The sequence below is a fragment of the Theropithecus gelada genome, chromosome 8 (genome assembly GCF_003255815.1).
Source record: "Theropithecus gelada isolate Dixy chromosome 8, Tgel_1.0, whole genome shotgun sequence".
In the NCBI taxonomy this organism is placed as follows: domain Eukaryota; kingdom Metazoa; phylum Chordata; class Mammalia; order Primates; family Cercopithecidae; genus Theropithecus; species Theropithecus gelada.
In genome coordinates this window covers 63,776,789-63,803,944 of record NC_037676.1, presented here as the reverse complement: position 1 = coordinate 63,803,944, position 27,156 = coordinate 63,776,789, and the positions used below count along the sequence as shown (strand labels likewise).

The window sequence follows — 27,156 nt, the reverse complement described above, 5'->3', positions numbered from 1 at the left end:
TTTTCAAAGGTCTAGCTTTTTCTGATGCCATCAGTTACTACTGCATTGATGCCAGCAAGTGCTGGAAGAAAGGTGAGCCTTTCCCAGTGCTGCAAATGTGTTGCCTGGGAAAGACAGCAACTGCCTCTGACCTTGGACTGGAGAGACCCGCTTGACCATTGGCTCAAGTCCCCCATCCTCCTCCCTATTGCTGTCCTCATTCTCCACCCTCATTTGAGCAGCTGAGGGCAGACACTATCCTCTTTAAGATTTTTGCTGCTTAACTATTTGAGGCAACTAATTAAATCCTCATCATGTATGTGGGGACATGTCATTTACTGAAGAAATATTGCTATATAGGATGAAGACGTTTGAGGAAAAACATAACCCTAATAATCAATGGCAGATGCATTCCACTTCATTGGTTCACTTTCTGCGAAGGGACTTAGCTGTGCTTTGTACTCAGAAGGTACTCAGTATTTCCTGGGACACTGCCAAGACCCAGTCATGGGTCTCTCATGCCAGAAAGAATGTTGTTGTTTTTTCCTTTCACTCTTATTATTAAAGTAATAAGAAAACATTACTGAGGGCATAACGGTACTTCTTTCATGGTTCCTCTCCTAAATTATTTACTACTAGATATGCTAACCACTTAAGGTGAATATATAGCAATTTATATTGTGAATTCTAAACTCATTTCAAACTATAAATACGTTTGTTGAGTTGGTCATGGTAGAATCAGAGAACACTGATTTTTGCCTTTGGGTTCATTTTTAAAAGTCAGCGTGCATGGATGAACGGAGTAGGAGAAAGAATTATATATATTCCGACACACTTTCATTTACAGGGGATTCATTTGTGTCTGGTGAAGGCCAGGCGGCTTGCACCATGTCCTGGGACTTCAGCCATCCCTTGACATGTTGATCCTTCTTAAAGAATGGAAGGGGGAACTGAATAAAGAAGATAACAGCTTCTAGCTAAGAAGGATAATGTATTAATTTGCAAAATATTTGGGCTCCTTTTATGTGCTATGCTCTGCGGAGCCCTCTGAAAGCAAAGCAAGTAGTACTCTACAATGTAAAGAGGTAGAGACTATGAACGAAATGCTGTGGGAACACCAGGAGGAAATGACACACTGCTGGCAGGAGATGGAAAGCAACCGGAGTCTTCATGGAGTGATGACATTTGAGCTGGTCCTCAAATAGTGGGTGAGGGTTGCACCCATGCAAGAGCCCTGTGAACTCAGATACTGAAGTGTGATAAGTTGATGTGGAAAAAATATCACAGGTGTTTCTGCTCACAGCAAGCCCAGCAGTACTCCAAGAGCAGTACTTACTTGGGTATCATGGGCTATGCACTCTATATAGATTAGAGTCTTGTCTTAAAAATCCTTGATACCACTACTTTTTGGGAAAATTATCATAATTCATTTTTTTCTAATATCTACTGACTTTTACTCTTTTGCTATATCAGTACATTGATGATGCCTTCTCCTCTTTGTCCCATTCCTGTTTCATAATAATTTAACGAAATTAAAGTAATGGATTTAATTAAAACCTAATCTACGATTATATGTATATATTATTTATCTGAAGGCTTTGGGGTGGGCCAGCTACCACAATTAAAATATCAACTTGATTAAAGTTGTGTGAAGCACACTTTAAACTTGAAATAAAAGTGAATAAAATCTATTTATACAGTGTGATGCCTTTAACTGATACCCTTTACATAAAAGTCAAGGTTTGATAAAGTTATGTTTCAGGTAATAACCTTGATTTTTATGCTTCATTGAAATTTGGCTCCTCTCCCCCAAGGATCACTGACTTCTTTGTGCATTTATATCATCATATTAGTGATGTTATTACTAATGTCATTCAGCCAGTCATAGGGTGGAAGTAGCATTAATTGCAAATTATAGCTTCAACATAAAACCAATGAACTTGGGTGAGCATTTAATTTCTGGGCCTTGTCACTTTGATTCATACTGTATCTTTGCTTTTTAACTGCTGCTGTGAGCATACATGTGCATTCTCTGCAGTATATTTTTTCATGGCACTTCCAGACAGTCCTAAGAGTCAAGCAGTATAGGACCCAGCAGGGTATGTGTTGTTGCTCCATTAATTGCATACCTCTGTGCCTTCTGAGGAAGGAGGCCAAAGGCGGATTGTCTTTTACCCCCTGAGAAGTATGATAATAGCTTGACAATGCTCTTACTGGAGTATTTCTCTGTGATTATGAAATACAAGTGAAGAGACTTGCTAGAAAGAAAAATGAGGAATATTTTAAATTGCCTTTTAGATTAATAGTATCAAACACACTTAGTGCATTGGTACTAGTGTCATGGAAATACACAAGAGGTTTCCATTCTTGGTCAGTCTGAGTTTGGGGTTTGATCTGTTTTGTTTTTAGATTAAAGTGTGTGACTGAATGTGGTGTTGGAGGTCAAGGCTCATGTGAGCCCTCTTCTTTTGCCTGCTTCAGCTTTTGAGTAGCCATTATTACCATTTTATCAGTGAGTATTTTCCTTATAGCCGTATGAATTTCTCCTACTAGTGTGAAATCACTTATTTAATTCTAGAAAATTCTTGCAGTACAGTAGAAAGGGTTCTTGACTAGGAGTTTTAATCAGCTTTACCAATTCTTATTTGCTGTTTCATCTTGAACAAGTCTCCTGGCCTCTCTGAGCTTTTTTCCCCATGTGTAAAACATGGAGATAATTCTACTTGCACTCCTGCATTTTTTGTGCAGGTCAGATGGCCATTTGGCTTTGTCACTGATGTCATGCTATACAGATATGAGCAACTCTTATCATTACTTTCCCTCCAATGATCACTTTGTATAAAATGCATGTTATCCCTAAGTCCAAATGCAATAGAAGAGTAATGTGATATTTCTTGTGTATGTTCCTTTTCTAAGAGGCTCTTAATGACTGTGATACACTTTATCCACATGACATTCCAGTGTCTTTAAGTGCAAGAGAAGGGTGGTGGTTCTTCAGGGATGTTTTTCTAGGAGGTGTTTATATGTGAAAAATGAAAATCTACAAGTTGAATAAGGTATGAGAATATTGGAAAGCTATTTGAGGAATGCTTGTAGTGGCATCTCATTAAAGAGTAAGTTATGCTTTCCTTCTACCTTGGGTGTTACAGCTTTATTAACACTGAGTTTGGAGACAGCTAACAAAAAAAGCTAAATGCTTAAGGGATTTATTATAAAATTCAATAGTGCCATTAATTTCCATGTATGCTTTAAATTGCTGGGAAAAAATAATGTATTCAGCAAAGAAGCAAGTTCCTGCTTCCTCCCCTGAGTCTGCTTGATTGTGCAATTGGTCTCTCATTCTTTAATTAAACTTGTCCAAAGATAGGATCCGCTAAAGTGTTTACTGTATAAATAGTTTTCATTCCCAGTGTGCAAGTTTAAAACCGTGGTAAAAAGAGTTTGCCATCTGTTAACAACCAAAACATGTGGTGTGCTGTTGCATAAAAATAAACTGCACATTATTCATAAAAGAGATCACAACATATATCACATCTTTTGGGCTGACAATAATCTGCGATGTGTTGGAATGTCACCTCCTTCTAGTGACAGTATGCTCGGTAGTACATTATGTTAAAAAACCTGATCATCTGTAAATGTAATAAAAATAATTCATGTATTTTTATTCAGGTGAAATTGATTTGTCTGAATGTCAGTGTTACTGATAAGAAATTATAATTTTTAATTTTTTCTTTGATATTTTTAAATCGAAATTTTCCTGAGTTTTATTTTTAAGTCTTCCCCACCCCCCAAAATTTAACCATTTAGTTTAGCCAGGAATTTCACCATTTCTCTCTCTTTCTGCCCTACCATTGCCTCAGCCCTGTGACATCTCAGGCTTGTGTATCACATCCAGGGAGTCTTCTGGCCTCTAGTTTTCACCCTTCTGCATATACGTACCTACCACAAGAGAAAGTTCTTGAAAGACAGGATTCATACATTCACTCATTGAAGCCATCAGTAATACCACATTGTCTGTGGAGCAAAGTCAAAATTCAGAATTTTGTTCAAGGCACCCCATAATTTGGCTGTAAGCCACCTGTGTAGCCTTGGCCCTAATATCCATGTCCCTGTACTTTATAGAATTCCACAAGATTTTTCACAAATCCCTGAAAATGCCTTTTCACATTTATACGTACATACTTTCCCCTTTATCTGAAATATTTTTCGCTGTCTACCTCATTCCAAATTAGATCTGTGCCTCAAGAGTCAGTTCTAATGTTCTGTCATTCCTTAGTTCTTTCCTTGTTTTTCCAATTAGTGGTAATCCTTTGCTTCTTTCTGTTGCCAGAGCACTTTGTAATTCTTACTTTGCGTGATCATTTTCAATCTTTCATTCTAGTCATTAATTTACTTCCCCCCTACCACTTTCTAATGTGTGAAGGACTTGGGGATAGGGATTGTCTTGTTTATCTTTGTGTCCCCACACTAGTTAGCATAATACCTGTGAGGCACTCAATAAATACATGTCAAAATGGTTTGAAAACAGTCACACATCGTGTTCTGGAGAATCCAATAAGCAAACTAATGCAATGGAGAAATTTAGACAAATAGGTCAGGGCAGATTGTCATATTCCAGATTGGATTTTTTTTTCTGTGTAGCAGTAGTTATGGATGTCCTAAAATGATTTTGGCCCTTTTCTATTCAGTATTTCTTAATAGACAAGAATGGACATTAATATCTCACGAGATTCTGCAGGAAGTTCTGATTCGTTTGTTTCACACAAAACCAATTGCTGTCTTTGGACCTTGTGTAGGTCCCATTTCAAATTAACAAACTCTAAAAATATAAATTTTTAAGACAATCAGGGAAATGTAAACACTGATTATTCAGTGACAGTATCCAACTATGATATTCAGAAATTATTGCAAATTTCTTTTTTTTCTTTCTTTTTTTTTTTTTTTTTTTTGAGATGGAGTCTCTGTTACCTAGGCTGAAGTGCAGTGGCGCAATCTCGGCTCAACCTCCACCTTCCAGGCTCAAGCAATTCTCCTGCCACACCCTCCCAAGTAGCTGAGATTATAGGCACCGACCACCATAGCCAACTAATTTTTGCATTTTTAGTAAAGATGGGGTTTCACCATGTTGACCAGATTGGTCTCGAACTCCTGACCCCAAGTGATCTGCCCACCTTTGCCTCCCAAAGTGCTTGGATTACAGGCATGAGCCACAGCGCCCAGCCATGAATTTCTTTTTAGATATGGTAACAGTATTGTGGTTATATTTTTATATGTTTATTATAACAACTTCACTGAGATATAGTTAATATACAATAGACTTCACCTAAAGCATACAGTTTGATAAGTTTTGACACGTATGAAACTGTAAAACCCTCACCACAATCATATAATGACCATATCCAGTGATCCCAAGTTTCCTGGTGCTGCTCTGTGACCTCTCCTGGATGTTCTTCCTCTGTGCCCCTCTCCAACCCTGGGAGCCACTGATCCGCTTAAGGTCCCTACGCATTAGTTTACATTTCCCAGATTCAGTGGCTGGAACCTCCAGTAAAATGCTGAGAAGTTATGCATGGACGTCTTTGTCTTTTTCCTGATTTTGGGGGTAGGAGAGGGTAGAATTCAGTCTGTTACCATTTAGTATTATGTTAGCTTTAGATTTTTCATAGATGCTCATTATCAGATTGAGAAAGTTTCTTTCTATGTCTACACCGCTTCAAGTTTTTTTTCAGGAATTGGTTTTAGATTTAGCCAAAGGCTGTTTTAATGTCTAATGAAATGATCCTATGATCATATGTTTTTTTTTCATTTTTATGTATAATATAAATTGCACTGATTGATTCCGGATGTTAAAACAACTATACATTAATACATTTCTGAGATAAAACTCATGATGCATTTTTCCTTATGTATCTTGTTGGATTGGATTTGCTGACATTTTGATAAAAATTTTTTTACATCTGTGTTCATGAGGGATACCAGTTAGTAGTTTTGTTTTCATGAAGTATCTTTATCTGATTTTGGTTTCATAATAATGCAGACCTCACAGAAGGAGATGGGAAACAACTCCTTCTCTTTAAGAATTTATGTATTATTTCTTTGTTGAATGTTTGGTAGAATTCACTAGTGTAGATGACTGGGCCTATTATTTTGTGTTTGGAAAGTTTTTAACCATAAACTTTATTTATTTGACTGATATAGGATATGCAGGTTGTTTATTCTTGAGTAACCTTGGGTAGTTTGTGTCTTTCAAGAATTGTGTTGATGTCGTCTAATTTGTTGAGTTAATTGACCTAACATTATTTATAATATTTATTATTTGTTTAATAATTATAGAATCTGCAATGATATCACCTGACTCATTCGTGATGTTGGCTATTTATGTTTATTTGTGTCTTTTTCTTAATCAGTCTGGTGGAGTATCGATTTTAGTTATCTTCTCTCAAAATCAGCTTTATTGTTATTATCTTTCTCTGGTATTTTCTTGCTTTCTAAGTTATCAATATGTACCTTGATCTTTATTATTTCCTTTCTTCCACTTCCTTTATGTTTAATTTGTTGTTCCTTTTTGAGTTTTTTTTTTTCTTTTTTTCTTTTTCCTTTTTATTTTGAGAGGGCATCTCACTCTGTCACCCAGGCTGGAGTGCACTGGCATGGTCTAAGCTCACTGCAACCTCTATCTCCCGGGTTCAAGCAATCATCTACCTCAGTCTCCTGAGTAGCTGAGATTACAGGCACTCACCACCACACCTGGCTAATTTTTGTATTTTTAGTAGAGACGAGGTTTTACCATGTTGGCCAGGCTGGTCTTGAACTCCTGACCTCGTGATCCACCCGCCTCAGCCTCCCACTTGCAAAGGTGTATATTTTGCTATTGTTGCAGGGAGTCTAGAAATGTCATTTAGATCAAGTTGCTTCATACCATTGTTCAAATCTTCTGTATCCTTGCTGTTCTCTCTGCTTGTCCTCTCTACTTGTCCTGTTAATTACTGAGGGAGGACTAACAAAGCCTCTGATGGAATTATGGATTTTCCTATTATCTTTTAAAAATTCTGTTGGGTTTTGTTTAGTGGATTTTAAAGTTCTGTAATTAGGGGAATGAACATTTAGATTATTATGTTCTCTTAATGAATTGACTTCTTTATAATTATGAAATGATCACCTTTATCATTGAGAATATTCTTTGGACTGAAATCTGCTTTGTTATTCACACAGATAGGCACTTCGACTCTTTTTTATTGTCCTTTTTATTAGAATGACATACCATTTTCCACTCATTTGCTTTTAACCTATTTGTGTCTTTATATTTGAAGTGTATTTATTGAAGTTACCACATAACTGGCTCTTACTTTTTTATCCAAGCTGAAATTCTTTGGCATTTAATTGGGAGTATTTCTATTTAATGTGATTATTGCTATGATTAGATTTAGATCTGTCATCTTGCTGTATGTTTTCTATTTTTCACATTTCTTCTTTGTTCCAATTTTCCTCTTTCACCTTCTTGGCTAAATTTATTCTTAGGTTTTTTTTTGTAGCTATTGTAAACAGGATTACTTTCTTGATTTCTTTCCAGCTAGTTTGCTGTGGTGTATAGAAATGGTACTGATTTTTGCATCTTGATTTTGTATCCTGTAACTTTACTGAATTTGTTTATCAAGTCTAAAAGTTTTCTGGTAGAGTCTTTAGATTTTTTTCTATATAAGATCCTGTTATCTGCAAACAGGGCAATTTGACTTCCTTTTTTCCAATTTGGGTGTCTTTTATTTCTTTTTCTTGCCCTTTTGCTCTGGCTTGGACCTCCAATACTATGTTAAACAAGAGCAGTGAAAGCAAACACCTTTGTCTTATTTCAGCTCTTAGAGGAAAGGCTTTCTGCTTTTCCCCACTCACTATGATGTTAGCTGTGGGTTTGTCATACATGGCCTTTATTATGTTGAGGTGTATTGCTTCTATGCCTAATTTGTTCAGAAGGATGTTGTATTTTATCAAATGCCTTTTCTGCAACTATTGAGATGATCATGTGGTTTTTGTTCTTCTATCGGTGTATTTTTTTTTTATTTTTATATGTTGGAACCATCCTTGCATCTGTGGGATAAATCACACTTGATCATGGCCTGTTATTTTTTAGATGTGTCATTAGATTGACTTTGCTAATATTGTATTAGCAATTTTCGTATTAGGAATATCAGTGTATAGTTTTTTGTTGTTATTGTTGTTGTTGTGTCCTGTTTGGTTGTGGTATCAGGGCAATGCTGTCCTGGTAGAACGAACTAGGAAGAATTCCCTCCTCTTCAATTTTTGGGAATAGTTTGAGAATTGGTGTTAGTTCTTCTTTAAAAGTTTGGTGAAATTCAACGGTAATGCTATCTGGTCCTAGGCTTTTCTTTGTTGGGAGATTTCTGATTCAGTCTCATTACTTGTTACTGGTCTGTTCAGGATTTCTATTTCTTTCTAGTTCAATCTTGTTGGTTGTATGTGCTTAGGAATTTATCCATTTCTTCTAGGCTTTTCAAATTGTTAGTGTATGATTGTTCATAATAGTCTCTGACGATCCGTCATAGTTCTGTGGCATCAGTTAAAATGTCTCATTTTTATTTCTGATTTTATTTATTTGGGTTTCTCTCCTTTTTTTCTTAGTCATTCTAACTAGTAGTTTATCAATTTTGTTTTTCTTTTCAAAAAGCCAACTTTTCATTTCATTGATCTTTTGTAATTTTTTTCTTAGTCCCTATTTTGTTTAGTTTTTCTCTGATCTTTATTGTTTGTTTCTTTCTACTAGTTTTAGGTTTGGCTTTTTCTTCATTTTCTAGTTCTTTGAGGTGTGTCATTAGGTTGTTTATTTGAAATCTTTCTACATTTCTGATGTAGATGTTTAGTGCTATAAACTTCCTTCTTAGCACTACTGTATCTCATGGGTTTTGGTATGTCATGTTTCTATTTCATTTGCTTCAAGTAGTTTTTTAAAAATTTTCTTCTTAATTTTTTCATTGACTCAGTGGTCATTCAGGAGCATGTTGTTTAATTTCCATATATTTGTAAAATTTCCAAAGTTTCTCTCCTTACTGCATTTTTGTTTTATTTCATTGTGTTCTGGAAGATACCTGATATGCTTTCAATTTTTTTAAATTTGTCAAGACATGTTCTGTGGCCTAACATATGGTCTATCATGGAGAATATTCCATGTGCTGACAAGAAGAGTGTGTATTCTGTAGCTATTGGATATGATGCTCTGGCCATGTAAATGCTCATTAAGTTCATTTGCTGTAAAAGTGAAGTTTAAATCCAATGTTTATTTTGTTGGTTTTCTGTCTAGCCGATCTGTCCAATACTGAGATAGGGATGTTAAACTTGCCAACTATTATTGTGTTAGAGTCTGTCTCTTCCTTTAGAGATAATAATATTTGCTTTATATATCTGGATGCATATATATTTGGAATTGTTATGTCCCCTTGCAGAATTGATCCCTTTATCATTATATAATGGCCTTCTTTGTCTGTTTTTTATAGCTTTTCATGTAAAGTTTGTTTTACTTGATAATAAAAAAGCTACTTCTTTTCACTTTTGGTTTCTATTGGCCTGCATATCTTTTTCTGTCTTTTCACTTTGAGTTTATATGTGTTTCAGGTGACATGAGTTTCTTGTAGGCAGCATATAGTTGTGGTATGTGTTTTTATCAATTTATCCAGATTATATCTTTTAAGTAAGAATTTAGTTTGTTTACATTCCAGGTTACTATTGATAGGTGAGGACTTATTCCTGTCATTTTGTTAATTGTTTTCTTGTTTTCTTTGTTGTTGTTGTTGTTGTTGTTGTAGTATATCTTTTGTTCCTTTATCCTCTATTGTTTATCATGCAGTTTGGTAGTTTTCTGTAGTTGTAACATTTGGCTCTTGTTTTCTCATTTGTGTGTCTGCTCTACTAGTGAGTTTTATACTTTGTTTGTACTTTGGTGTGTTTTCATGATGGCAGCTATTGTCCCTTTCCTCCCAGATATAGGACTCTGTTAAGCATTTCTTGTAGGGCTGGCTTAGTGGTGATGAATTCTCTCCATTTTTGCTTTCGAAAGACTTTATTTCTCCTTCATTTTTGAAGGGTAGCTTTGCTGGATCTGGTATCTTAGCTGGAAATTTTTGTTTTTTCTTCTGGCTCTTTGAAAGTGTCATTTTATTCTCTTCTGGCCTGAATGGTTTCTGCTGAGAAATATGCTGTTATTCTAATGGGAATTCCATTTTAAATGACTTGATTCTTTTGCTGTTTTTATAATTTTCTCTTTGTCTTTGACTTTTGACAGTTTTACTATAATGTAACTTGGAGAAGACAATTTTGGTTGAATTTATTTGGGGATCTTTGAGCTTCCCATATTTGGATGTCTATATTTCTTGCAAGCTTTGAGAAGTTTGAAAGCTATTATTTCATTAAATAAGTTTTATTTGCCTTTGTTCATATCCATAAATTAGGACACTTGGTTATTTGGTCGATCTATGGTGTCATATATATTATGTAATCTTTCTTTTCTTTTCTTTTCTCTTTTCTTGAGACAGGGTCTTGCCATGTTGCCCACACTGATCTTGAACTCCTGAGCTCAAGAGATGCATATACCTCAGCCTTCCAAAGTGCTGGGATTACAGGCATAAGCCACCATGCCTGGCCCCTTCATTCTTTTTTTTTTTTTTTTACTGACTGGATTATTTCAAGTGATCTATCCTCTGGTTCTGAAATTTTCCTTCTGCTCAATCTAGTCTATTGTTGATGGTCTTGATTTTATTTTTAATTTCACTCGTTGAATTCTTTAGTTACAGTTTCGGTTCTTTTAAATGATATCTATCTCTCTACTGAATTTTTCTTTCAGATCATAAATTATTTTCTTAATTTTTTGTATTATTTATCTGTTATATCTCACTGAGTTTCTTTAGTGAGATAGATTATTATTATAACAGAATAATAATGGTATCTTATTCTGATTCTTTTTCTGATATTTCATAATTTCCTTTTCCTCAGAAGCTGTTGCTGGAAAATAATTGTGTTCCCTTGGAAGTCTCATGTCTTCTTCCTTTTTTTATCTTCATTTGTCCTTACCTTTGATATCTGTGCATTTGGCATAACAGTCACTTCTTCCAATTTTATGAGTTGGCTTTCATAGGAAAGACTTTTTTTCTGTAGAAATATCTATAATTCTGGTTGTGTAGGACAGTTTGTCTTTGGTTCTGGTCTGGCACAGTAGTGTAGTCTCAGTATGATTTCCTTGGCTGTGTTCAGCATCAGTGGTGTCTATGATTTCCTCAGTGGTTTAGGCTGTGAATTTTAGTGGAGGCTGTGATGAGGCTCTGCTGGGGATTAGGATGCCAGGTGGGCTGGTCCTTGGGCATGCCTGTCTGTGGGCCTCTAGGCAGTGTACATGGGCACTGATGGTAGTGGTTCCAGGAGAGCGGACCTTTGGGCCTTCAGAAGGCTTAGTTGGCTGCCAGCAGTGGCTGCAGTGGGCAGGCAGGTCCTCAGGCACCTAGGCAGCATGTATGGTATTGGCCGTGGCAGTAGCAGTGGCAGGCCAACCCCCAGGCTCTCAAGTGGCATGTGCAGGTACCTAGGTCCCCAGGTAGGGTATACAAGTGGTTGCTTGCAGTAGTGGTGGCAGGCTGGCTGGGCCCATCCTCAGGCCTCTGGAAGGCATGCACAGGTGCCAGTGGTGGCAGATGGGGTGGGTCAGTCCCTAGGCCCCTGGAATATGTGTGTAAGCATTGGTGGTGGCGGGCCATGTGAGCCAATCTCCAGGTTCCCAGACAACATGCACAGGGAGTAGCAGGAGTGGTGCCAGGTAGGACAGGCTTGTTCTCACACTGCCTGACAGTGCACATGAGTGCAGGCTGCACTGAGGGGTGGGGCAGGGGGCAATCCTTGCACATCCAGATGGCACACTGGGGTATCCACGACAATGGGGGTGGGTGGGGTGGATCTATCTTCAGACCCCCAGACAGCATGCATGGGTGCCTGCTGTGACAGGCTGAGTGGGCCGATTCCCAAGCTTCCAGATGACACGCTTAGGTGCCAACAGCTATGGCAGTAAACCAGGTGGCCCTGGTTTTTAGGCCCCTGAATGGCAGGTGCCAATGGCAGCGGGTGGGGCAGGCTTATCATTGGGCTTCCTGATGGTGCATCCAGGCCATTCCATTCTTATTTTTATTTCCCTGTGTGTGACATGTCTATTCTCTCTGTCTGCTTTTGTGATCTTTCTTTTATCACTGGTTTGAGAAATGTGATCCCTATCTCTCAGAGATCACTGACCTTTGTTACCTGATATACAGTTTCTTGCAAGCCATCATTTCATATATAGTATGGAAATATTTAGAAATGTTACTAAGTTTACTCTCAACCTTAGTATTTGAAGATAACATCCTCCTCTTCTTTATTGTTATTTTTCACTACCTCTCAGAAAGGCAATGCCTTTGTTTTTCAATAAATAATAGATTTACATCTCTGTTACTGATCTATAATCTCATTTGTCTGTAATGAGAAACCTCCCATTGAAACATGTATTCTCTCTGTTGGGTAATATATCAGAGATAGTTTGTCACTTCATCATCCTGCTATTGCTCCAGTGAACTTAACTATTTCATACTCCCCGGAGACCAGGATCTTCACAGTTGGGTTATTTGTTGAAAGTTTGTGGTCATCCTATCATGCCTACCACCGCTACTATAAAGCAAGGTTAATCAATTTTGTAATGTCAGGTTTTCACTCTCATAGCACATGGAGAAACTCTAAAGATACTCTTGGGGTTTCTCTCATTGTGATTTTCAAGTTGTATTTAAAGATGTCCACTCTATTTTGGTGAAATCTCAGATGATATCTAAAAAATATGAATTCCATGTAATTTCTTTCTTAAAAGTTATAATAATGCAAGCTAGTCAATATGAGTTCTGAACAAACATCAGTCAAACATATAGATCCCGTTGACATCTAAACAATCAAAAGAAAAATAAGACAGTATCAGACATAGGCTTAAAAATACTGAAATTAATCATTCATATAATATATACAATAGTCCCCCCTTGTCCATACAGGATACATTCCAAGACCCCTTGGTGGATACCTGAAACCTTGGATAATACCACACCTATATATACTACATATTTTCCTATACATACATACTATGAAAAAACTTAATCTATAAATTAGTCACAGTGACAGACTAACAACAATAACTGATAATAGAATAGAAACATTATAACAATATACTGTAATAAAAGTTATGAATGTGGTGTCCCTCTCAAAATACCTTATTGTATTGTACTCAGCTATTTTTGGACTATTGTAGACCATGTGTAACTGACACTGTGAAAAGCAAAACCGTGGATAAAATGGGATTCCTGTACTAATCTTTACATATAGCTGAAATGTTGCAGAGCAAAATCACCTGTAGCAAGTTTTTTGGTATTGGGGTTTGGGAACATCTGTTTTGTTTCAGGCCATTTAGGAGACACTGATGCAAGCTGGGCTGAGAAATTATTATTTCATTTGACATCACTGGGAAATCAGTATTTCATAGCAACAGTTATTTAAAGGTGATGTTAGATAACTTTAAGCGTCATTTAAGCAAAAGTAATAAATTTGGGTGATATTTTCTAAAGTATTTTTAAATCAGTTCCCCATTTAAAAAATGTGTTGTGCAAATAATTTAACATTCCTTGATGACTGGAGACTATAATTCTTATTTTAATGAACATCAGTTACAATACCATGCAGTGATGCTTTTGGGGACTGTTGAAGTGTTTGGCATCATTTACGTCTACACAGTTTCACCCATGTTGTAGTGCTATTTAAGCTGGGTTTATTTCAGGTTTATTTCTGATTTCTGACTTTCTTACTTTCAGTCTGTCAGCTTGTATCTGCTGCTGAGTATATACCTGCTTCAAACAACCCTCACTCCATCTTGTTAGCTTGTTACCTGTAATAACTTAAGGGCTAGAGAAACAGAACACCAGGATTATTAGAATTGTATCTAAAATAACATTTGAGGAAGGTGGCTATTCTCTCATGGAACAGTGTGCGTGGGGATAAAATTCAGTGTCTGGCACTGCTGCTGGTGAGGCTGCGGACTGCTTTGGCACTGAAGGGCTTTCTGTTTTGTCTAGAAAACACATCACTTAGCATCTCTAAAATTTCTAATTTAACATATGGGGTCACATCTGTTAAAGGATTATTACTCTAGAAGGGAAGTGATGTATAATTTATAAAAATAACCCTATGGGGAGACAGCCAACTACATGTAATAACCTGGAATACTTTGCTGTCTCCATTGAATGCTCCCAGCAGAATCTCACGTTATTTCAGTAGTGGGAACAGATGAAAACAATTGCCCTTTATATACTGTTTACTGGGTTGTATTAGTTAGCATCTCTCCGTGAAAAATATTTGTTAACTGTTTGGTTTAAGCTTTGAATATTGACCTCCTGCTAGTATATAGTTGATATTTAATTCTGAAAAAAACAGAAGTCCATTATTCTTAGCTGTAGGAGGCAAGAAAGGGTGTGCCATCCTTGGTAAGAGTGTCTTTCAAGAGTTGCCCAAATTTACTTATTCCTCCGGTAATACCTATAGAGTAGATAGTGTTAGAGAAAAAAGCCTCAGAAGGGGCTATTTTTGGATCAAACACATTAGCTTTTCTTTCTCACATGGTGATAATACAAACAAAGGCTCCTGCCAGAAGCACCTCCATGACTGTCTACATATTGGGTTTCTCAACAGCAAATAGCATGTCTCTCTCTCAACATGAGAGCAGATTTATTTCAGACCCCAGTGTGAGGCATCGCAGTAGGGAATACCTTGCACAATTCCCACTTCTAAATGAAAGAGAAAATAACTGAGGGCTCCTACCCACGTCCCCCGCCTGTAGGAACACTCATAGATTCAGGGTTGCTTTTCCTGTGATTAGCAGATAGCATTTCATCAAAAATTCTAACATGGGATTCTTGAGTTCTTGTATGTTTTCTTCTTTTTTACCCTTTGCCTTAATTTAGAGCTTTACCTCCCTGTCAGACAAATGTAGAGTGATGTTTCTTTTATTGAAATCTATCGGTGATATTAAAAAGAAAAGCAGAATTAACTTCCAGTTCTAATAAAGGAAGATTAAAATAAGCAGGGATCCTATCTTGGGTTAACTGTTAATTGCTATGAATAATATTGCAGTAAGGTTGCTTTATATGATGACTTTGAAGCTTCACACCACATCTTAGTCAGATATGAGCACCTTTTTCTTTAATATCTTATTTTAGTCTTACTTTTCCTTCCCTTAAATTGTTTTGCTTTTTAGATTATTTTTCATCAAATTCCACCTTTAGATAACCATAGCCAAAAGCAGTATTTAATGTTTTATGTGATCCTGCTTAAAAATACATACTAGAGTTTGGGAAGCAGGGGAAGTTTAGCATGACCTCAAAGCTCTTTAATCCTTTGTTGACTCAAAATCCAAACTGAATACAGGTGTAGTGTGATAAAGTTATTAGTTGCCCAAAATCTCTGCCAGGGAAACGTCTGATCATAGAAAAAATCTGATCTTTTTAAAAAATTAACTGCTTAAATATTTATTTAAAAGAGTCAGGAACATTTCCCATTTAATAAGAACAGAATTTTAAAGTAACTAAAAATAAGATACTATAGATGAAAGTCATAATTAACATTTATATGATGTTTTATGCTCCATGACTTTCCTTTACAGTAGTAGAAAGTAGGTCAGGTATTCTCCCCATTTCATGGATGAAAAAAACAAAGGCTCAACAAAATTAAGCAAGCTGCCTCAGAAGTAGCGGAACTGAGGCTCACAGACTGGCCTCTGGGCTTGTACTCTGTGGTCCTTCTACCAAGCCAGGATGTGTCTGTGTAATGTCTAAATGCTACGTCTTGAGACACAAAATGAAGGAAAATTACTATAGTTATTTAACTGCGTTTATCCTTACAGACAAGTAATACAAAGTTCAACTACTTCCTTTACACAAATAATACTTATACTAATACTTAATTCCACTGTGTCATCACCCTTAAAACTCTTAGGAACACCCTAGTTTCTTGACTTCTGGGCCAGATGCCAAAGATACAGCAAAATGGTTAAGAGTACAGACATTGGAGTCTACTGGAGACAACCCCAAGCTTCAGTCTTGGTGCCTACTGTTTACAGTTTGTGCAGCTTGGGTGAGTCACACATGTCTAGAAGGCTTAAGTGATCAATAAATGTCAACTATTATTATCAGCACAGAATTGCTAAAGCATTAAGCAGTGACTCAGAACATAGCAGCAAGCTGCTTTGGGAAGGTTTTGTTATTCTAAAATTAGCAGGACCTTGCAATCCAAGAATTTACTGTTAGTTGTGCCTTGTATTCTGCCATGTGTGTCCCCATTTGCTCAAATACTGAAAAACCTACATGGAATAAGATGTAGAATAAATGTCAGTGTTACCTACAAGATCTTCAGTGGGGATTATGGTACAAGGATCTTGCTTCTTTTTATTTATTTATTTTTTAAATCTTCCTCTTCAGGCCCCTCCATTATTGTCTATTGAAACTTTTTGGATTTGAACTCTTTATAAAGCAAGCAACTCTCAGGTCATTTTCTGTCATGGTTGTTTATAATTTTCTGATTTTTTTAAAGACAGCTGATATGCCCAATTACAAATCGACATTGCTATATCCCCTTCTAGAATGTCTTGATTCATTCATGCCTGCATGCATTCATGCCTTTAGAAACATGAAAATTTGTTGAGGATTTCCTATAGGACAGGCCGTGTGCCAAATGCCGGAAGTAAATTGTAAGTAACACAGTTCAGAAATTAACAATCCAGCAAGGGGATTAAATAAGGACCTTAATTTAACTCTCCCTCTGTGTGTGTGTGTGTGTGTGTGTGTGTGTGTGTGTGTGTTTATGTGTGTGTGCACGCGCGTGTTCCAGCAAGAGGAAGGTGAGAGTGAGGGGGGAGATTTTGAGCGAGCACTGTGTATATACTGACAGCATAAACACAGCCTGAAGAGTTTACTATTTCTAGAAATAGTAATGAACACAGTAGTAATAGTAATAGAATGTTATATGACCATAGGAGAGATTCTTTTCCGCCTAAAGATGCCTTAGACTTGATAGAGGAAATGACATTTAAACTAGGTCTCAACAGTTAAAATATAGAATGTTCTTTGGTAGAAATAAAGGAAAGGGTTTTCCAGGAAGATAAAACACCATGAGAAAAATCACAGAAGTGTCAATGTTCATGCCATATTCGAGAGTCTATAGAAAGGAAATTAATAGAAGAGGAAAATGGAGATTAGGGGCCAATTTGTGAAAGGCAAAAGCTGGTTCAAAGAAATGCAACTGTGCAAGAGCTCAAGGTGCACATTATTTTCCTTGAATAAGTATAGCACTTCAGACGGGCTGGTAGGAGAAATTCATACACACACACACACACACACACACACACACACACACACACACATACACACACACACAGAGGGAGAGTTAAATTAAGGTCCTTATTTAATTAGCCATAAAAAATTGTATCAGAAGCAAAACGGCAGCCCAGGGCAGATGCTATGTCCCTTTGCATGGCTTCCCTGGCCATCTAGAGTCCTTCATTGGTGCAGATGGGAGCCACAGTTTTCCACTCTCTGTCTTGCATGTTTTCAAAAGCCCAGTTCTTGCTATGCCACTGCTCTTTTGTAGTCAGTATGTATATCCTCTCTTGAAAAAACTTTATACTCCCAGAGCATGCACTTTGGATTCTACTGGCCCTTGAAGCAGGCTCAGCATCAATAAAGTTCCTTCCTCAGACATGCGGAGAAAGCAAGTCAGTGTCTGGGATCCCTGAGCAATATCTATACCTTCAGCTTTCCAAAATTCTAGAAAGCTCAGATTTTTATTGTAAGAAAATTTATGTTATGGCACCAAACCCTAGCATCCAACCAGGAGAGGAATTTTAGCCTTTCACATTAAAAACAAAACAAAACAAACAAACAAAAACAACCTAATAATAAAGATTCAAGTTCCTGATTGTGATTGAGTTACAAAATAAATACTCTCTCCTCTGCCCAGAATGCTTCCTCTCCCTGGGTATACTGAAGTTTTTAGTTTCCCCTTCCAAGAAGGCTTCCCTTCCAAACAGTAGCACTCCTCATTCACTCTTATAATTGCACACATTCCTCTAACTACTAATTATTCAGTTATGTCTTCCCCAAAAGACTACAACCTCCTTAAGAAAGATCCTGTTGAATTCTCAGAACCTCACACAGTTTTTGGAAAACAGGCATTTTAACAAATTCTTGAGTGAATAAACAAGTCGATGAACAAGATGGGCTCTAATCTACAGTCCTAGGTCTCCCTCCACTGTGGGCAGAGTGACACGCTGAGGCCAGTGTTTTGATGTAGTTCAAGAGTAGGGTGCTTGGAAGGCTGGTGACTGGGAAGGAAGAGGACAGTCTGGAGTAGAAAAGGTAGCTGGGATGTTAAATACAAAAAAAAATATTCCAATGTAATTGAGGGCCTAGCTAGGTCTAGATTCACATGTTGGGTTTTTTCCTTTTTTTGTGCAGGTAAGTGTGTCTTAAACATGGGTGAGTGAATTGCCTCCCAACAGATTTTTGGAGAGTTTCAAACTAAATTTAATTTCATTTTTGAAAAGGATGCTGTTTTTATTCCCAAGAGTTTTTCATATTATTACACCTACATAGTAAGAATCTTCACTGAGAATCATGGAGCTTATCTTTGCCTTGTGACTTTTTTTGTTATAAGTCAGGTTCATTAAGGAGTAATTTACATACAGTAAAATTTACCTTTTATAGTGTGCATTCTATGAGTTTTGGCTTATGTATATACATCTAGATGCAGTTTATCCACCTCAACTAACATATAGAACTTTGCAACCCCCCAAATTATTTTGTGCCCTTTGTAGTTATCCCCTTTTCCCACCCAGCCTCTGAAGCCACTTACCTGTTTTCTGTCACTACAGTTTTCAGATTTCCAGGATGCTATCTAAATGGAATTAGTCAGTAGTCTTTTGGACTAGGCCACTTTCACTTAACATAATGCATTTAAAATTCATCCATATTGTTGCAGGTACTGGTGTTATTGCTGAGTAGTTTTTCATTGTATGGATATACCACAGATTGTTTTCATTCACCAGTTGATGGACATTGGGTTTTCTCTACTTTGGGGCTGTTGTGAACAACCCTGTGGTGAATATTTGCATACAAGTCTTTGTGTATGTCTTCATGATTTATGTTTTCATTTTTCTTGAGTGCATAATTAGGAGCAGAATTGCTAGGAGGGCATCCCAGTGAGTTTAATTTCTATTTCTTATGTTCTGGGGATCTATGGGTGTGTTTTCAGCAATGTAATGACATGAATAAATTGTGTTTCAGAAAGAACCTGAGAACAAGGTAGAACATAGGAACAGACTGGAGTCAGGGAGACTAGTTAGGAAATTGTTGCTTTTCAGTATACCTTGTAGCAGAAATTGCTGTTTTCTTCACTGTTTTCAGTGGAATGGGTATAGGACATAGAGTAATATGAAGATTCTGTGTCTGTTTTTATTGATGATCAACTTCTCCCCATGGACTGTGGTATAAAAACAACTTCCATGAACTAAGTGGAAACGAAAAGGAGTCAGCATAATTTTTATATCTGCAAATGCATCACTAGTGTTTTCCTCCTGCCTTCAGCTATCCTTTTATTTTCCTTCTTTTCCATTTTATTTGCTCTTAATATTTCAACCACAGCATGGCAAGGGAAGTAAGGATTTGAAATGTAAGTGTTCCTTTTTCTTTTCTTCTTTGTGCTTTTGAAAAAGGGCCAACCACTTGTAATGGCAGTGATTTAAAACAAACAAACAAACAAACAAACTTTAATTTATATATAGCATAGATAGCTTTCTCCTAAACCATTTTGAAAGATCCAAATTCAACAAAATTAATAATTCTTTCTAGTACCTTATAGGTGTACTTCAAAAGACTATGAACATAATTTAAATACAGAAAATTAGAAGCACAGGCCTTTTCAGTTCAAAGAGACCTTAAGAGAAGCAGCCCACATCACCCATTTGTAGGTGAGAAAGCTGAGGCCCAGAGTGCTGGAGAGAGTTCGCCAGAGTCCTGCCACCAACCTGAATGAGGACTCATTATTTCTATAGCTAGAACATGTGCCTCCCCAGAATGAGAAGAAAGAGTGAGTCTGTGGTTTCTAACAGTTGGAAAATTGCCTCAGGCTTTCTGTGTACTTAAAAATAGTCAGGATAAAATCTGAATTTCAAAGAGAGGTTCAATAGTTAGAAGCTATCAAATATGAAGATATATGAAAAGACAGAACATGGTGACATGCTGTGAGATTTTTAATATTTTGTCTATTTTAGTGCTGTTATTGAAATATTGTGACACTAAGATACAGCATTGCTCATTAACAAACATGTAATTTTGCTGCTGACTGTTTTGGATGTCCTAAACTGTCAGTTTTTAGTTTCTTATAAATAAATATCATTTCAACTTGAATTTTATAACACAAGAGACATGTTGGGGAAAACTAGCGATGCCCACAGTGAAACTGTCTACTCAGGTGCACACCAGGCTTTCACTGTCATTCTGTTGATAGACACTTCTACAAAAGCAAAATGAACAATTGGGAGACATAAGTCTGTGCTGAGATGACAAGGCATGAGCTCCTACCACCATCAATCTGTGTCACAGTGAAATGTCTATTCATTTTCCACGTCAGCATATATGGTAACATATAATGGCATGCAGTTTAAAGCTCATTATTCACTATTTTTTCAGTCTCTGCCTTAGACACATATAGCTTTCAACAATATAGGGATTAGGGTTTCTGGGAGGAGAGAGGAGGAAGGTCGAATAAATATAATAGAAGATCGTAGCAATTTTTTACAAATGCATAAGTAATTAAAGGTGATCAGAGTGTCAGCTTTATTACTTAATGAAAGTTGAATTGAAAGGTGGGGTTTGGATAACCAGGAATAACAGATTTCTTAATACTGAGCCCCAGAATTGGACATACCCACCGCTCCACACAGCATGGAGCAGCCGTAGTTCTTCCATGTGAGAGCCTCTCTCACAGCTCTGCTCAGCACGAATGCTCTCAGAAGGTCATCTCAGCTCAGCTCAGCATGTATGCTCTTGAGAGGTTGGGAAGGAGTGAAACTGAACTTCAAGTTCCTTCCGCCAATTCAGCAAGTGGATTAAGTCACATCACCTCCCCTGTAGGGAGAGGTAGGAGACTAAGGGTTTTGGAGAATCTTCCCTCTTCTTCGGAAAAAAGAAATAAGTATCCCCTTCTTTCCATGTGCATGAGAGAGGGGAGGGGTCAAAGTAACTAACCCTTTTGGAGCCCCAGTGGTCTTATCCATGTAGTTAAATTCCCTGTATTCAGAAGTTGAGAAAATAAAAGATATCTAGGTATAGTGGTGGCCCGTTGACTGGCGCAGAGTGAGTGCTAAAAAGATAGTAGTGATTCCATTCCATCTTCCTTAGGATGATTCCATGTGTTCTTCTTTGCCCTTATTTTGGTTGCCTTTTATAACCAAATTTCTGATTTGGACAACCAGGTGTCATTCTCTGCAATAAAGTCAATATGAAAAAGAATAGATGTGTGAGGAATCGCAAATTATAATTTTTATTTACTGAGTTTGAGGCATGTATCAGTAGGTTCTTGGATTTATAATTTTCATGATGCAGGAGAAAATGAACTAGTTGATTTGTAGCTCAGTTGGAAAATTAAATAGTTAAAGCTGCTACAGAGACTGAAGACTGACCCTGAAGAATATAACATCTCAAGGAGCAGCAAAGAGAAGAAGTTACAGAGGCAAGAAAGAGAAATTCAAGAGGCTAGAGAATGAGGTGGAAAACTGTGAGACTGGGCAACATAAAAGTCAAGGAAAGGGATCATCTAGGAAGGAGGAGGGCATCAACCATGTCAAATGCTGTAGAGGGGCCAGGTAAAATAGGAAGAAATAGAACAAATAGATGTGCAGAAAGCCATAGCCATTATTATAATAGCTCTCAGGTACTGAGCACTTACTGTATGCCAGGCACTGTGTTAAATGCTTCACATACTATATTGATTTAACCCTCAAAAACACCCCTAATTTTATAGAGAGGGTAAGTGAGACCCAGAAAAGTTTAGTGCCAGCTTGGCTTAGGTCACAGAGCTTGGAGGTGACAGAGCTAGGACTCAGACCCTTGCCATCTGATGCTTAACCCCACAGCCCTCCCTCCTCTGGAAGACTTGCTTCTGCCCATGTGGTAGGTGAGGAAGCCAAAGTGCTGACAGGAAAGATGACAAAGATGTGCCCCCCGAGGGGAGGGGAGGGGAGGGAGCATGGCAAGTAGAGGAGGGTAGGCTGAGGTTTGTCTTGGTTTGTTTGTTTGCTGTTAGATGGCAGAAATTTTGGCGTTATATAATGCATTATTAAATTCCCATTGGGGGCACATGAGAGATCAAGAGAGTGAGGAGACATTCAGAAGGCACAGGACAGGTGTGTGTTGGCGGGGAGGGGACCTTAGAAAGAAGAGTCCCTCTTCCTTTGTGACAAGATAGGGAAGAAGCTATTACGTCTGTAGGTTTATTGTCAGAATATTGAGGAAGTTCTCTTCTGATTGTTTTAATTCCTCTCTATCCCGCTTTGCCCCCTTCCCTGCCAGCACTCCTCCAGAACATTGTACTTACCCTTCAAGCTTCCACTCTTGTCACTTAGGGCTTCCAAGAAGTGCTCTGCATCCATCCACTCTGCAGGCACTGCCAGTTGTGCACCAGCAGGACTGGCCCTCTCACCTGCTGGGTGTGCCTTGCCTTCGGGAGGAGGGCTCCTGTTTGCTGGGTGCTGAGGTTGTGCACATAGCCAAAAACTGTTTGCTAAGTAAGCATAAATGGATTCAGCCTGCATTTAAGACATAGTACCACCCTGCAAGAGTTAGGACTAAGATAAGTACATGAAGGATTATAACAAAACCCCTAGTGACAAGGACCACAAAACAGAGATATACAGGGTGCAGTGGACTTAAAGATGCACACAGTGGAGCAGGGGACTAAGTACTGTGTGGGTGACTTCAGGAGAAACTTTATAAGGAGTGTGGTTTTGAGCTCATTGTTGAAGGATAGGCACTTTTTTCACAGAAGAAGATAAAGCACAGGCTTGTAACTTAAATGAGGTAGCATAAGAAATAGCACAGGTTGGGCACAGTGGCTCATGCCTATAATCCCAGCACCTTGGGAGGCCAAGACAGGAGGATCGCTTGAGGCCAGGAGTTCAAGACCAGCCTGGGCGACATAGTGAGACTCTGTTTTAAAAAAAAAAAAAAGAAGAGGAAAAAAGGAAGGAAGGAAGAAAGGAAGGGAGGGAGGGAGGGAGGGGGGGGGGGGAGGGAGGGAGAGAGGGGAGGGAGGGAGGGAGGGAGGGAGGAAGGAAGGAAGGAAAGAAGGAAGGAAGGAAGGAAGGAAGAAATGGCACAAAGAGCTTATTTGGGGAACATGGGGCAGTCTATTTTGGCTGAAGTATGGAACATAGCTGGGTGGTCAGTCCAGGATGCACTGGAAGAGCCTTGAATGCTAAACGAAGAAATTCTGTTTTACTTGACTTCTTTGAGAGGAGCCTTCCATTTTCATCTTTATCTGTATCAGAAAAAGTTGTGAACATATTGAAAAACTATTTTAAACAATCTTTTGGGCATAGCCAAGAAGTTGATGATGAGAGTTTAGAAGTCATACCCACCATTTACATCCCAGAAACCAAGCCAGTATCCTGGAGAGTTTCAGTATAGTATCCACCCACTCCCCCAAGAACACATAGTAGCAGATAGGTAAGGGCTGCATTGTCTTCCTGGGTAGTCACTGGCTTCATCACATCATCTGGGGGGAAAATGGAAGGCGAGTCTGCAGTGTTCCTTCTCCTGCAGGTCTATGGTAGAGACCAACACCAGGTTTCCCACTACTTGTAAATTGTTATGCTTAATAACTATTTCTAGCCAAAAAGAGTTAAAAATAAAAATCTCTTTTTTCTTTCAGTTAAGAAAAAGAAGCCTAAACTTTTAAATAAATTTGATAAGACTATTAAAGCTGAACTTGATGCTGCAGAAAAACTCCGTAAAAGGGTAGGTTGATATTTTTGTGCAATGGTTTTGTTGTTAAATAAACTCAGGCATTACTCTTGATTTGTTAAAAAAGAAAAAGTGTAAAAGAAACAACAGTTGAATAGAGTGGATTTTCCCCCAGGCACGTGAACATTCCACATGAAATGAATCAGATGGAAGAGAATTGCTACCACATGGCCAAAGAGAAATAGAACTTTCCTTCAAGCCAGCCAATGTGGGTGTCAGCCTACCTCCATCACATTCTAGTTATGTAGCTTTGGGGAAATCACTCGGCCATTCTGGGTGTTCGTTTTCTTAAAGATATGAGAATGATAGATACTCTTTCTACCTCTGATTGACTTGTTTAAAGATCAATTTAAAGATCAAATGAGAATTTTTTTTTTTTTTTTTTTTTGGACAGAGCCTCTGCCCAGGCTGAAGTACAGTGGCACAATCTCGGCTAACTAGAACCTCTGCTTCCTGAGTTTAAGTAGTTCTCCTCCTGAGTAGCTGGGATTACAGGTGCTCACCACCATGCCTGGCTAATTTTTGTATTTTTAGTAGAGACAGGGTTTCACCATGTTGCCCAGGCTGGTCTTGAACTACTGACCTCAAGTGACCCACCCATCTCAGCCTCCCAAAGTGCTGGGATTACAGGCATGAGCCATAAATGACATTTTAAAAATAATAATAATAACACTGTCAAGTGTCATAGAAGTGGAAGTTTTTAATTTTATAGCTTCCTGATGCAAGAAAAGAAGAAGACATTCTTCTTACTTAGGGTTAACCTCATGCACCTCCAGTTTTTTAGGGTAACTTATTTATGTTTTAATTTATCAATATATTTGAAATATTACTTGCATTTCTTTATAGATATTACAATTTTGAAAACAATAAATTGAAACTGGATTTAAGTTACTTGTTCCGTTACCTTGGTCATATCATCTAATTATCGGGTGCAAAAATATTTATTATAATGTATTTAATCATATCTTCAATTAATCATCTCCTTGTTTTTGGCGGAAATTTGTTTCTCTTCTCTGCACTTAAATGTAGACTCTGTAATGTTCATTAGTTTTCCTGTTAGGCTTTGTAATCAGTAGACATTGACTGCAATAAAAAAGGAACAAGCAGACTTAAGTAAACAAACAACAATAAAAACACTCGTTAGGAACTAAAATGGGACAAGAATGTATGTCTGCATGTTTATTGAAAGTGTACCAACGAGCGTAAAGGCTTTTGGAACTGGCATTAGGTGAGGCTCCAAAGCCAAGGTTTGCCAATAAAAATATAGTAACTCCAAAGAATATTGCAGCAAAGTCATTGTTCGCTTCCCTTAAATCTAACCACGTGGAATGATTCCTACTTTCTGATAGTAAACAAGAAAATTAACTGTCTTGTTTAACCTTATGAAGTGAAGCCATCTACTGTTTGTGGTCAGTTTGTATTTCTTAATAGAACTGAAGCAATAATTTTTTTCTGCCACCTCCTTTGGCAACCTGTACTTTCTCTATACTAAATGTCATATATAAAAATGGGAGTGCCTATTGCACAGGTAACTTTCAGTGTAAAAAACATGTGAGCAGCTTCAGAGAAGGATTTTAATGTAATTATATGAATGATAAAGGAGGGCACAGTTATGAGGTATTGCAGTGTTGCTCCTTTGAAGTTATGTTTTTCTGAAGGAGCATCTTGAATTTATACCAGGGAAATAAAAGAGGAAGAAGTAGCCACATATACAATTCTTGCTTCTGAAACAACAGGAAGCTGTGTTATTGACTGACTCATCAACATAATTCAGTCTTTTAGGGTTGTTTTTACGGCTAGTATTTTCAGAGGATGCACCTTAGTGCGCTGGACCAGCCGAGGCCAACTAACACACATCCCACACAGAGCCAGTGAAGCCTCAGTTCACGCCTCAGGCTCAAGGACTGTGTTACATGAAAGTATGTGTTCACTTTTTATCCCCCCAGAAAAGTATAGATCAGATTATATTCCAATCCTCTATTTTTAAAAAATATATATTTATTGTTTAAAATGCTTTCCTACCTCTGGAAAAAGGGGTTGAAATGATATACTGAAATATATTTGCTTACTTGTTGGAATCATTTATTATTACAGTATTGTAAGTGATTTTTTAAAAGGTGGGGAGGGAGTAAAGAAAATGTAATCACACACCTGAAAGTTCACACCACTGGCTCTAAACCATGCTAGGAATGAAGTCAACAATTCCTCGAGGGACCACATGGAAAATAGAATCAGAAGATAAGATTAATATTGTTCATCAGAAGAGCTGTTCTGCTCCAAGTCCAGAGAGAAACATTTGGCTGTAGATCTTCATAAAAAAGGTATACTGATGGATGCAAAACTTCCTGCTTACTCCCTGACATCATACCAGTGGATTATTCTACCATGCAGCTGCAGGAATGTACTTTATTGTCCTTCAGCACAGCCCATTGGCCTCATGCCAACACAGTGTGGCCCACATACATGTCTCTCCCATGAACCGTCTTGGTTGTAGGACAACATTATAAGCTATGTTGAGAAACAGATCATTTTCAGGCAATTCTTCAAACATCGTGTGTCTTGCAATTGAGTTTTTAAATAAGAATTGAACAACAGTGTTAGGAGTTATACAAGAACTTAGGGAAGGGAAATTCTTTCAGACTAAAACCAAACACACTTACTTTGCCAGCCATCTGAAGTGAAAGCAAGACTGATGGCCCCTCAGCAAAGTCACACAGCCTCTGTCTTGCAGGGATTCAAAGAATGCCACAGACAGAGCCAAAATATCCCATTATTTTAACAACCTTGACAGTCAAGCAGGAATATCACACCTTATCAAATTTGTTATGAACATTGTTATTCTTATGTTTTAAGTCTGATGTTAGTACATTTAGCACAATTATCATTGAAATAGCTTTGACATTTGCAATTTAAGTTGCATGGGGTACATACTAGGCTGAAAATAGACCTCCAAAAGATATGTGTCTGGAACCTGTAAATGTTATGTTATTTGGGAAAAGGACCTTTGCAGATGTGATTAAGGACATTGAGATAGAGAGATTATCCTGGATTATCC

At 37.7% G+C, this 27,156-nt stretch overlaps 1 protein-coding gene across 2 annotated transcripts in view; it reads left to right on the top strand.

The window, feature by feature from the left end:
* Nucleotides 1-27,156, top strand: part of ASPH (aspartate beta-hydroxylase) — a 222,139-nt gene that overhangs the window by 116,717 nt on the left and 78,266 nt on the right. For both annotated transcript variants that reach the window (XM_025393195.1, XM_025393196.1), the window contains exon 15: nucleotides 24,010-24,095. In XM_025393195.1, coding sequence (XP_025248980.1) covers nucleotides 24,010-24,095 — 86 coding nt within the window. The remainder of the gene's footprint in view (nucleotides 1-24,009; nucleotides 24,096-27,156) is intronic.